This window comes from Branchiostoma lanceolatum, chromosome 1 (genome assembly GCF_035083965.1).
Source record: "Branchiostoma lanceolatum isolate klBraLanc5 chromosome 1, klBraLanc5.hap2, whole genome shotgun sequence".
Classification (NCBI taxonomy): domain Eukaryota; kingdom Metazoa; phylum Chordata; class Leptocardii; order Amphioxiformes; family Branchiostomatidae; genus Branchiostoma; species Branchiostoma lanceolatum.
The window spans coordinates 7,868,009-7,880,815 of record NC_089722.1 but is presented as its reverse complement, the minus strand read 5'-3'; the positions used below and the strand labels follow the sequence as shown (position 1 = coordinate 7,880,815).

General features: G+C 40.5%; 1 protein-coding gene and 1 long non-coding RNA gene across 2 annotated transcripts; both read right to left on the bottom strand.

Moving 5' to 3' along the window:
* Positions 1-476: 476 nt before the first annotated feature.
* Positions 477-2,383, bottom strand: LOC136431640 (uncharacterized). Its single transcript, XR_010755192.1, has 2 exons — positions 2,278-2,383; positions 477-1,621 (listed from the first exon to the last, which is right to left on the bottom strand). It is a non-coding gene; the product is annotated as an uncharacterized lncRNA (long non-coding RNA).
* Positions 2,384-2,942: 559 nt separating this feature from the next.
* Positions 2,943-12,143, bottom strand: LOC136431624 (neuronal acetylcholine receptor subunit alpha-7-like). The gene is made up of 12 exons (XM_066422943.1): positions 12,040-12,143; positions 9,547-9,677; positions 8,848-8,892; positions 8,439-8,548; positions 7,771-7,968; positions 7,393-7,456; positions 7,027-7,163; positions 6,174-6,310; positions 5,602-5,737; positions 5,327-5,429; positions 4,744-4,818; positions 2,943-4,087 (listed from the first exon to the last, which is right to left on the bottom strand). The coding sequence occupies exons 1-12, from the start codon at positions 12,095-12,097 to the stop codon at positions 3,920-3,922; spliced, it is 1,362 nt and encodes a 453-aa protein (XP_066279040.1). The 5' UTR covers positions 12,098-12,143; the 3' UTR covers positions 2,943-3,919.
* Positions 12,144-12,807: the final 664 nt, after the last annotated feature.

Here is a 12,807-nt window from a genome sequence, read left to right as displayed (position 1 = left end):
GAACCTCGTCTGTAAAGTCTTGAAGTATCATATGATCTATAATGACGCAAATGGGGGGGGGGTGTTCGCTTCATTTGTTTCATTACAAATGAACTGTACTGTCTATTGTACATGTACTCTATACCCTTGTATAAACTTCGGGCACTCATAAGAATTCTCAAACAGAAAAGTCAAGCAGGTGATCATGAGGACCACATTTTATTAACTTCCTCATGCAACAATCAGCCATATCTAGGTAAAGGCACACTTCTTGTGGATTTTCGGTGGGGGAAGACGATAAACTCGCCTTGAAATGCATCAAAATTTAACCTTACACGAGTACTAGTATTAGAAACCGAGGTTATATTTCTAAACCCGTCACTGACTTGTGACCTTTCATTGTTTCTTTTCAAATGTTATGATGACTTATCATTATAATCTTCTCAATGTACACTGGACACGTTTCAATATTCGATCCGAGGACAAATGCAAAAGAACTTGTTTGGAAATCTTTAATTAAAAACAACATGTTAAAGACCAGAAACAAACTGATATGTGTAACTTGGTCAAAATGATCAATACAAAACTTATCACTAACAAACAAGTTTACATCTTGATTTATACAAGCTAGTAGCTAATTTTGCTAATTTGAAAATAAAATATAATATACACATGGCATACTTTTAAGCATTTTATGCACTTTTCACCGATGTTAAAAGTCAGAATGTCAACATTAAGTCGCTCAGCACTATAAGCTTTACATACTATTTACAATGTTGCAATTGCTTCATGGCGACCGTTATAATCATTTTTCATCTTTCACTTATAATCTGCCTGAATAAATGTTAGGAGCCGCAGCCTAGCTAAATAATTGATATACACAATATATGGGCACTTAAGATAACAAGTCTGTTGTATACTAAAACACAGCATGTATATTCAAATGGTTTTGAACATACAAACACTTCAACTTCAACTATCAATTTTTCATACACAGAAACGTGACAGAAATATTCAGACAAATACCTTACTGGAAGATGACTACATCACGTCACAGTGAAAATCTTTTACGAAAGACTCTAAAGATTCTCTGTTTTTACATATTTTTCAACATATGTACCATTTATGATGCTCGGTTTAAGAACGACGTCTAACGTAGCAGACCCATGTCAGTGTCAAAAGCAGCAGTCATTGTGTAGTAGCCCGGAGAAGTTCCGGAGTCTAACCCAAGAGTCCCGGTGTCTAACCAAAGAGTCCCGGTGTCTAACCCAAGAGTCCCGGTGCCTAACCCAAGAGTCCCGGTGTCTAACCCAAGAGTCCGGTGTCTAACCCAAGAGTCCGGTGTCTAACCCAAGAGTCCCGGTGTCTACCGCAGCAGTCCCGGAATCTATTAAACCCAAGAGTCCCGGAGTCTACCACAGCAGTCCCGGAGTCTAACCCAAGAGTCCCGGCGTCCACCCAAGAGTCCCGGCGTCTACCGGAGCAGTCCCGGCGGCAGGGACAGGAACATGGAGGCGGAGGTGATGAAGTACACCAGCAGGATGGATATCAGCAGCACCTTGTCCAGCTGAGTGGCCAGGAACCTCCACTCCTCCTGAAGACTCTCCTGTTCCTGGTTCTCGTCAGCTGTATCCTTTATGGCCTGAATTGGCAGTTAGAAACACATGGAGTTCAATGTCATCACAATGTGTAATGTGTAATCGTCTTAGTGTATCGGTTCCGTGCAGTCTGATTGTCGATATTTGTGCCAACACACAGTGCAATTTAGCTGACTATGTATGATATATACTTTTTGGCTGCAAGACTGTATACGTTCATTGTGTAAAGTTGAAGTTTGAATAATAAAACCAAATCATCATCATCACAAACGATTCAACATCGCCCAACAAAGACGGCGGGCGGTATAGAGTTCCTGGCACTCTAATCTAATTGATGACGTCACGTGTCCGTAATGTCACGTGATCTAAGTGATTGGGAACCTGTAGTAGTACAGTCAAAAATTCGATAACCTAATATTTTGTGTTGGAACAAAGTTTTAACTACAATACAGATGAACTTTCACATGGCAACGGCAGTTTTCCTCCATACGAGAATATGTTGGTAGTCTTTAGTTTGGCTGTAATGTATTTATTGCTTTTCGATAGAAAAACAGGTAAAAATCAAAACAATGAGAAACAAAACCCACACACAGCTACATATACAATGAAACGAACATGTTTCCAAGCTAGATCTCTTCAAGAAATGTTGAATATTGACGATGACACCACTGCCATTGTTATATGTAACGGTGTTTCTCACCTGCAAATTCTTGTCTATCTTTGACATGTGGGTCATGACGTGTCCGGCCATGAAGGATTTCCGGTCTGCGGTCAGCTGTAGGTAGAAATGCTTACAATTACACTCATGTAGGACCATTTTCAGTTGTTAGAAAGTGGCATGAAAAATAAATCACCGTATTGATGCTAATATCAGGAAATATTAACTTTGCTAAATCGTACAGAATCAAAAGGGGACGTGATAGTAAATAATCCTTTCAAATGGGGGGGGGGTGTTCGCTTCATTTGTTTCATTACAAATGAACTGTACTGTCTATTGTACATGTACTCTATACCCTTGTATAAACTTCGGGCACTCATAAGAATTCTCAAACAGAAAAGTCAAGCAGGTGATCATGAGGACCACATTTTATTAACTTCCTCATGCAACAATCAGCCATATCTAGGTAAAGGCACACTTCTTGTGGATTTTCGGTGGGGGAAGACGATAAACTCGCCTTGAAATGCATCAAAATTTAACCTTACACGAGTACTAGTATTAGAAACCGAGGTTATATTTCTAAACCCGTCACTGACTTGTGACCTTTCATTGTTTCTTTTCAAATGTTATGATGACTTATCATTATAATCTTCTCAATGTACACTGGACACGTTTCAATATTCGATCCGAGGACAAATGCAAAAGAACTTGTTTGGAAATCTTTAATTAAAAACAACATGTTAAAGACCAGAAACAAACTGATATGTGTAACTTGGTCAAAATGATCAATACAAAACTTATCACTAACAAACAAGTTTACATCTTGATTTATACAAGCTAGTAGCTAATTTTGCTAATTTGAAAATAAAATATAATATACACATGGCATACTTTTAAGCATTTTATGCACTTTTCACCGATGTTAAAAGTCAGAATGTCAACATTAAGTCGCTCAGCACTATAAGCTTTACATACTATTTACAATGTTGCAATTGCTTCATGGCGACCGTTATAATCATTTTTCATCTTTCACTTATAATCTGCCTGAATAAATGTTAGGAGCCGCAGCCTAGCTAAATAATTGATATACACAATATATGGGCACTTAAGATAACAAGTCTGTTGTATACTAAAACACAGCATGTATATTCAAATGGTTTTGAACATACAAACACTTCAACTTCAACTATCAATTTTTCATACACAGAAACGTGACAGAAATATTCAGACAAATACCTTACTGGAAGATGACTACATCACGTCACAGTGAAAATCTTTTACGAAAGACTCTAAAGATTCTCTGTTTTTACATATTTTTCAACATATGTACCATTTATGATGCTCGGTTTAAGAACGACGTCTAACGTAGCAGACCCATGTCAGTGTCAAAAGCAGCAGTCATTGTGTAGTAGCCCGGAGAAGTTCCGGAGTCTAACCCAAGAGTCCCGGTGTCTAACCAAAGAGTCCCGGTGTCTAACCCAAGAGTCCCGGTGCCTAACCCAAGAGTCCCGGTGTCTAACCCAAGAGTCCGGTGTCTAACCCAAGAGTCCGGTGTCTAACCCAAGAGTCCCGGTGTCTACCGCAGCAGTCCCGGAATCTATTAAACCCAAGAGTCCCGGAGTCTACCACAGCAGTCCCGGAGTCTAACCCAAGAGTCCCGGCGTCCACCCAAGAGTCCCGGCGTCTACCGGAGCAGTCCCGGCGGCAGGGACAGGAACATGGAGGCGGAGGTGATGAAGTACACCAGCAGGATGGATATCAGCAGCACCTTGTCCAGCTGAGTGGCCAGGAACCTCCACTCCTCCTGAAGACTCTCCTGTTCCTGGTTCTCGTCAGCTGTATCCTTTATGGCCTGAATTGGCAGTTAGAAACACATGGAGTTCAATGTCATCACAATGTGTAATGTGTAATCGTCTTAGTGTATCGGTTCCGTGCAGTCTGATTGTCGATATTTGTGCCAACACACAGTGCAATTTAGCTGACTATGTATGATATATACTTTTTGGCTGCAAGACTGTATACGTTCATTGTGTAAAGTTGAAGTTTGAATAATAAAACCAAATCATCATCATCACAAACGATTCAACATCGCCCAACAAAGACGGCGGGCGGTATAGAGTTCCTGGCACTCTAATCTAATTGATGACGTCACGTGTCCGTAATGTCACGTGATCTAAGTGATTGGGAACCTGTAGTAGTACAGTCAAAAATTCGATAACCTAATATTTTGTGTTGGAACAAAGTTTTAACTACAATACAGATGAACTTTCACATGGCAACGGCAGTTTTCCTCCATACGAGAATATGTTGGTAGTCTTTAGTTTGGCTGTAATGTATTTATTGCTTTTCGATAGAAAAACAGGTAAAAATCAAAACAATGAGAAACAAAACCCACACACAGCTACATATACAATGAAACGAACATGTTTCCAAGCTAGATCTCTTCAAGAAATGTTGAATATTGACGATGACACCACTGCCATTGTTATATGTAACGGTGTTTCTCACCTGCAAATTCTTGTCTATCTTTGACATGTGGGTCATGACGTGTCCGGCCATGAAGGATTTCCGGTCTGCGGTCAGCTGTAGGTAGAAATGCTTACAATTACACTCATGTAGGACCATTTTCAGTTGTTAGAAAGTGGCATGAAAAATAAATCACCGTATTGATGCTAATATCAGGAAATATTAACTTTGCTAAATCGTACAGAATCAAAAGGGGACGTGATAGTAAATAATCCTTTTAAAGGCAGCGAAGAATTGCTCTGCACCGTGAATAGTGAATGAACACGGCTGGGCCCAACAGACATCCACTCACAAAGCCTGCGAGTTAGGCTATTTGAATATGATATGTTAGGGATATGCTCTTGCCTTTGTCCAAAGGGGTACAGTAGGTACTATATATATCATTTGCGCGGTTGTAAGATGGTGAGTGGAGTGCACTTTCAAGGGGCTCAAGTGATTCAATACGATCTGGACGGACTCTCCTTTTTTGTTTTAGGTGTGGTCAGACAAATCGAAGCTCAGTGTGATAAACTATAAGCACAGCATTAATTGACAAATAATCTATATACAAAACAACAGTCCAGACCTCGTCAAAGGAGTCCACAGCAACGTCCGACTCCACTGAATCTGGTCGGTCCTCCTTGATGTCAACACCCTTTTTCTTACCGCAGCGCTCCCATATTCTGTACCTGTAAAGATAGAATATAAACATACAAATCCACAACGAACCTTGTCTTTGGCTTGTTGACGTAACGGTACATACACGCTACATAAGTAAAGACACACAAGATACTACAGTCTACACTGAATCCTCAAGTCACGCTGTGAATGAACAAACACGTCAAGAAAATGGTAGCTCACCCTGGCACCCAGAGAAGCGTTTTCAGCATGGCCGGCGGCTTCTTCAAGTTCAGCTCGTGGAAGTGGAACATGATTCCGAAGGCCGAGAAGGACACAGAGACGGCGACAATCACGATGGTGGCGCCGAAAAACTGGCCTGTGGTAGAATAACAAACGAAACATAAGGTCAGAGGCTGCCGGGACTACAACAGTTTCTAATGAGTATTTTCCTTTAGTATGCAAATATCAGAATCAAGGGCACTTGAGAAAGTAGTGTTCTTTAATTGTATTTCGACAGATAATACTATATCTAGAATTTGACATTCGATAGATAGATTCAACTACATTCTGGGGGGAGATAACCCTTACTGTAAATAGGTTAATATATCAAAGAATTTCTAGACCTTAGAACCAATTGTGCAAATGATACGTTGGACTCAATATGTTGATTTACTCCATATCTATTCATATAGATGTATGTATGGGTTAACTCATTTGTATCCACTTGACTGCTTGTATGTATAGATGTAGAAGACCTTCCGAAAGTCGCTGCACCTTTCTTCTGTCAATAAATATTTCTGTATCTTCCTTACCGACATACGGCACGGACCGAGACGTGATGGGCAGACTCTGGTTCACCACCTGCATGAACACCACCAGCGCCAGTAACACCGTCACGCCCAGGGACAGCTTCTCACCGCACGCCGCGGGCACCAGGAACCCGAACATGCTGGGGTAGAGAACGGGGACAAGGAATTTCAGTGTCAAAGCGCTTATGAAAGCCCAGTTAACTAATTTCCAAGCAGATCTAACGATGGCAAAGACTGTATCCAACTGGCAAAAGGGGTGGCTTTGAAAACTCCTTTTGCCAGATCTCCTTTTGCCAGTTGTACACGGTCTTTGCCACCGTTAGATCTGCTTTGAGATTACAGTTACATCTACTAACATATTTCCACCAGGGTACATAATTCCGCCACCCTGATAAGATACGTCCAAACAAATCTCCAGCCCAACATCCCACAGTATAATTCACTCCTGTAAATCTAAACTGTGCATACATGGGGTGCTGCATTAGAGATGTCTCAAACCTACTGTTTTTCAAAGTGGCGGATGTATGTAACCCGGTGGATTAATGTTTATGGGAGTTACTTCTCAGACAGACACCCTTGCACAAAACCAAGCCTTTGCCAAGACGTATGAACATTCGGGTCCTGGCAATTGCATCATGGGATATACTGAAATCTTTTCGGTCATGTTCTATGTTCTATGTGATAATGAAATAATTGAAACTTAGGAACTAGCAAACTTTAGATGTCATTCACTTTGCAAAGTCGCAAGGTCGGTGTGAAAAGTATAGAAAAAATATATGGGTTACCCTTGCTCATAAGACTCTTCGAGGTACTAGAATCACAGTTCGTGAAGTAGCCATTACAAAGGTGTACTCACCTGACCAGTACGAAGAGGAAACATGGCGCGATGACGTTGACGTTGTAGAAGAGAGACCTCCTCCTGAGGAAGGCGCTGAACGTCACGCTGGGGTACGGTTCGGGGCAGCAGGAGTACAGGAACACATCGCGGCGGGCCTGAACACAGAAAAAACAAATAGTCCGACATTTCATTTTCATCTTAAAATCATCAGATGTAGAATGTAGAAGTATTTTCAGAGAACAATAATTTATATAGATACAATTTATACAAAGTAAGGCAAGTTTGGCAACAGGTATTGTGTAACAATTGTAACTATTTCATTTTAAACATGACAAAAATATTTCGAAACTATGGGATGTTGTAATTTTACAAATCAAAACTTACATCAAATGTCACGAGCTCCCATTCTTCGTTGACTTTGTAGCTGCCGATGTCTCCGGTAGCTGACCTGAAACATCAATGAATGAGGCACAATTGATATTGCCACATGCACAGTGCGTGTTGTTACATTACACTACTGTGCTTACTTAATCTTCGGTCCAATTCGGGCCTGGTCGGTCAGTTTGTAGGAACCAAAAATATGATCTCGAAAAGACAACAAAAGACACAAAACGTAACAAGAGTACTCCATAACCATATATCGTCACGGTGTATTTTCTTGATATGCATTCGTTTTCGCAAACAGCCCGGCCGGGTCCCGGGTTGGAAATGGGACCGTAGCACCGCAAAGCCCCATAACGACAACTTTAATCACCAACTCACTTGTTATGTATGTCGACCCTAAGTCCGTCGAACGACCATGACCCGAACTGCATGGTGCAGGTCTGCTCGTCGTACGGGAAGTACGTCACGTCGATGGAGCACGTGGACAGCATGGTCAGCGGAAACAGCCAGGCCACACTTCCGTCAGAATAGATCGTGGCCTCAGAGTCTTCGAAGTTACTGCCATATGGCAGCAGGCTACGGTTGGAAAATTGATATAATGAATGAAATATAAATGTAACCATCACATGTCGACAATGTAAGAGAAATGACAGGGAATGATAACTGAGATACCTTGGATTTGGATTGTTCACATTTTTTGCTGAATAACATGACACTTGTTAATCTTTTGATGTAGCTACGAACTTATACAGGTATCCTGTGCTATAATATACTGACTGTACACATGATACAAAGTTACGGTATACTGCATATCCAATCTTGAAATCACTGTACATAGCAAACGGAATGGCATATTTCAAAGACAACATTTCTTGGCCAGTTGTGTCACTATGAAAAGTGGCCCTTATGGCCGAATAGAGCAATGTCGAGTGTAAATAAAGGTACAAACAAACAAACAAACAAACAAACAAACTTAGATGATGTACAAAAAAAGCTTAAACGTGTAGTTAGAAATTCCCTCTCGAAGCTACGAAACATGTATTTACCTGTTGTACACCAGTATATCAGGACGCCATATCCTCTCACTGCTGATCCTGATGGCAGTGGTGTCGCCCCAGTCAGATGAATTCCATGTCATCAACTCGTCCGTCCAGTACTAGCAAGGATTGAAAATGATGATCGCATTAGGAAAATCCAACAATTAAAAAATCTATGCATATCTACACTGCATCTAGTAGTCTATAAACTAAATCCATGGTGATATAACTATTGGGGGAAACCTTTGAAGGCCCTATGTACAGATTCAGACATATGATTCAACAAAACTACGTAATACCATCACTGTCAAAGTGGTAGATGAGCAAAATCTAGAATTCGAACTTGTTCAACAGAGGGTGGAATGCAACAGGTAACGTTAGATGGGTAGCAAAAATAGCAGATGGTTCTAAAACTCACCATTCGGATCCACAAGCTGGTCCGAAGCTGCTGATTTCTTGAATCCTTTTAGACGAGAGAAAACGTGATTTAAATGACGAAACATTTACAACATCTGTTGCTCTCTGAACAACCAATGACAACCAATGACCCTAACCCTATAAATAAACGAACAAATAAACAAGCAAATAAACAAACTTTCCCTTGTAAGTCTATTATGATATCCATAAAATATTCAGATGTGGACATATTCAGATGTGCACAAGTAAATGTCTCCCTTTATACTACTGTACATGGAATGGCGAAATATTTACAACATCTGTTGCTTTCTGAACTACCAACATAACCTTTCCCTGTAAGTCTATTATGTAATCATAAAATATTCAGATATGGACATATTCAGATGTGAATTAGTAGTAAATGTCTGCATCGCCCTAGGCTTTGAACTGCTATACATTGAAAAAAGGTAACGTGCTGCTGGACAAGGGAACGTCAATCAGATTTCTTCATGGATGACAGACGTCTTTACATTTCTGCCGAAAACTACACAGAAATTCTATTCCCACTGGGATCTTTCGCATGTGAAACTTGGCCAACTTTCAATTGAAATATTCGGTACCGCCAAGCACATTCCTTCCCGTTCCTTTTGTTCCTTGCTATGACAAAGCGCTAGCTAGGAATTTGTGGAGAGTAAATTTTTGGCCAGGGGAAAATCCTTACCACGGCAATGATCTGTGCCAGCGCGACGTCTATGGTGACTGACACAGGGTGGGTGTGGTTCTGCACCGGCCGCGCCTCCGGCTCATGGCCCGTAGTCAGGTTAGCAAGCAACATGGTCTCCCAGGAGTCAGCTGTGTTGTGCACATCATATCATATTATGATAATAATAATAAGTTTATTGCAAGTTCTTGTCCGTAGGCTAATTGCATGTACATGTAACATGGAAGGACGGACAGACAATATATAACAATACAGCATGTGACTTTCTTAGTGTAAAATACTAACACTAAATACTATGTTATGCTATGTTATGTTATGTTAAATTCTATCTTATTTGGGTTTATGATAAGAAAAGGGAAAGGGAGTATCCTAGAATAATAATCAGTATACTTCACAACTTGTGCATTGCCTTGGTTTATCTCTTGGAAGACAAGAGGACTGGTCGAAAACTTGGTGAGTGGTAACTCTGGTGTTGGTGTACATGTTCAGCAAAACTTCTTTCATAACAAAGAAAATACAAGTACACATCTATCCATACATGTTTCACGACTATCATGAGATGTTATAAAGTTTTCTGAAATGTTATATAGTAATGTATTCATTTCGAGCTGCCGTACTTAATATTTTTGTATTTGAAGGCAACACCATTCTGCTGTATGATCCACTCTATCCCTTTAGCTTGACAATAGGCTTCAGGTACACGCATGGTTGATTGTAATAGGTTTGCAGGTACAATATATGTCAATATCTGACAACCTGTTCTATTTTAGAGTACTACTCTCGCCCTTAGTCGACCTACTGCACCAAACAAGCGTGTTACGTTCCTGTTTTCTACATTCTTGATATCCCCAAGTTTTCTTCGCCCATTTGTGGCCCCAGAACTGGACCCTAACCACAACAATGCTTTGTTTGGAGAGTAAACGCCATGGGAGGTGCGGTCTGAAATTCAAACCTTTTTCTTTCACTATAATGGTTATCATCGTTCACGAGCTGGGGTTCATATTTCATAGCTACCACAATATGCCGGATAAAAATTCAGCCTTGGCCGTCTAGTTTAAGTTTTAGGCATGTGCATCACTGTAATGGCCGCTTGCTGCCTAACTTGATGAGATGACTGCAATGCTATTTTTACTAGGGAAGTAGTGCGCGCATGAGACTGTCTACGTAACGCATGCCGCTTTGACGCCTTCAGTACAATAGTGGAATAAACCGTGACAGACGTTATCAGATAACAACAAGACTTATCAGTGCCCTTTCGCATACTCGATGCGCACTCAAGAAATCATCTCTGTAGGGAAACCTCTGAAGGCACCTATCAGTTTGGGTGACTGTCTCTGAAAAATTGCCAATGTAAAGCCTTATGGCGGCGCTTTCCCTACAACAATACCTCTTTCGGCTTTCTTGTTAAGTTGACACATTTTAAGAGACCTTCTGACATCCATGCTCAAAGGTGTACTTTTACTTCAGTAGGCCTCAGTAAAGTGTTTCAAATGTGTACAGAGGATACTAAAACCCAAACCCTACACCATGGTAATTCCTTCTATAAAAAAATCTCAAAACATCCTCTCGTCAAGTTATTTCCTTGGAGTCGGACAGGAATGCATGCTATCAGCTATTGCATTATGCAGAATATGGATTTCAAAGCAAAATGATCTCTCCGACCGGCAACGGCGAAATCACAAAGGCAAGGGACCTGGGTCTGTTCCAAAATTCAAACACTTCTTCCTTACGCCAAGGGCTTAAAACCATGTATAACTTATTGTGTTACATGTACGTTATACTGTTCACAGACACACTGAACACACATGCAGGTTACAGAACATTAGCCTTCTTGTGTATCTACTCCTGAATCCGCCTGGGTGGCAGGTTAACATTGTAGCTTTCCTTGTACAAAGACGTGTACATTTGTCCCCTTTTCATTGCCTTAATATTACTATTCTGTACTTCGGTTTATGGACAAGAAGGGAGAAATAAAGCTAACACTATTACCTCTCTAATCAAGTCAACTCAAGAGGAAAGCTTTTGTTTGATCTTAGCTTACTTGCATAAATATGAAGTATTTGACGATTGGCTAATGCCTTTACAAGATGCTGACGCCATAGACAATTGCATATCTATACAAGTAAAGTTCTTGCCCCATCCCAAGTTATAAGCTGAATACCGATTCTGCTGTCAACACTTTTTACATTTTTCATGTACCGTGGCGTTGTCATGTACCGTAATGCTACATCAGACGTCATGCTGTTACTTATGTCAAACACCTGAACAAACCAATGATAAAGTACAGGCTTAAGCAACGTTTATAAGGAACAGACAATAGTCTGTTGCATGCATTTCAAACGTCAGTCAGGTAAGCATGTGGTTTCAGAGAGCAGTCAAAGATGCCGTCCCACAGGCCACACTCTTCATAGATAAGGCCTTTAAGATGCAGACATATTTCCTTCGTTGTATTTACTTTGCTATAATTACATATTGGTAAAGAGGTAGACTTACCCTGCACATATGTGACTGCAAAAAGCAGACACAGCAGATAAACTGTACAGTTCGCCATGGCACCTCCTTCTGCAACTACTGTCCTCCTACACTGTGTCTGCAAACACGCAACGTTCTGTGTAATCAATCCGCCATGCAGTGTTCCCTTCCTAAATGTATTGTACCATTGTTGTTTCAACGAACCCCAAACAACTCTAAGCCAATCACTGTGCCATATGTCCGAACCTTGTTACAGTATATATTTATACTTCAGATGCTGACTGTGAAGGTGTGTTTATGTGGTAGGTTATATTTCCAGTGAGAAGGGGTTCTTTAGATTTAGCAAATATTTGAGCTGGGCAAGTTCCGAGTATCGATTAATCATCGTATCAAAATGAACTAACAGTTTTGTACGTTTGTTGTGGTTTTGCTGTGTTACACCACTCCACACACATGTATGTTGAATTGAATATAGACATTTAAGTTGACATAGTATCTTAACTGTGTACCAAATATTTTCTCTTGCATATCAGTAAGTTTTTTTTTCTTTTTTATGTTAGTAGTTGACCTCTGACACACGATAACGTTCTATGTGCATATTTCATTATTGTGGATGAACTATCGGCAAGTCACTATCTGGATCAGACCAAAATGCTTTGTATATCAATCTTTTTTAAATTAGATGTAATAATGAATCTCAACGAAAATGTCTTTACTAATCAATATCCTCTCTGTGTGTAGTGCTGTATCCGTCGCATATTGCTCAGACGCCACCGGTTGTCGCGCGGC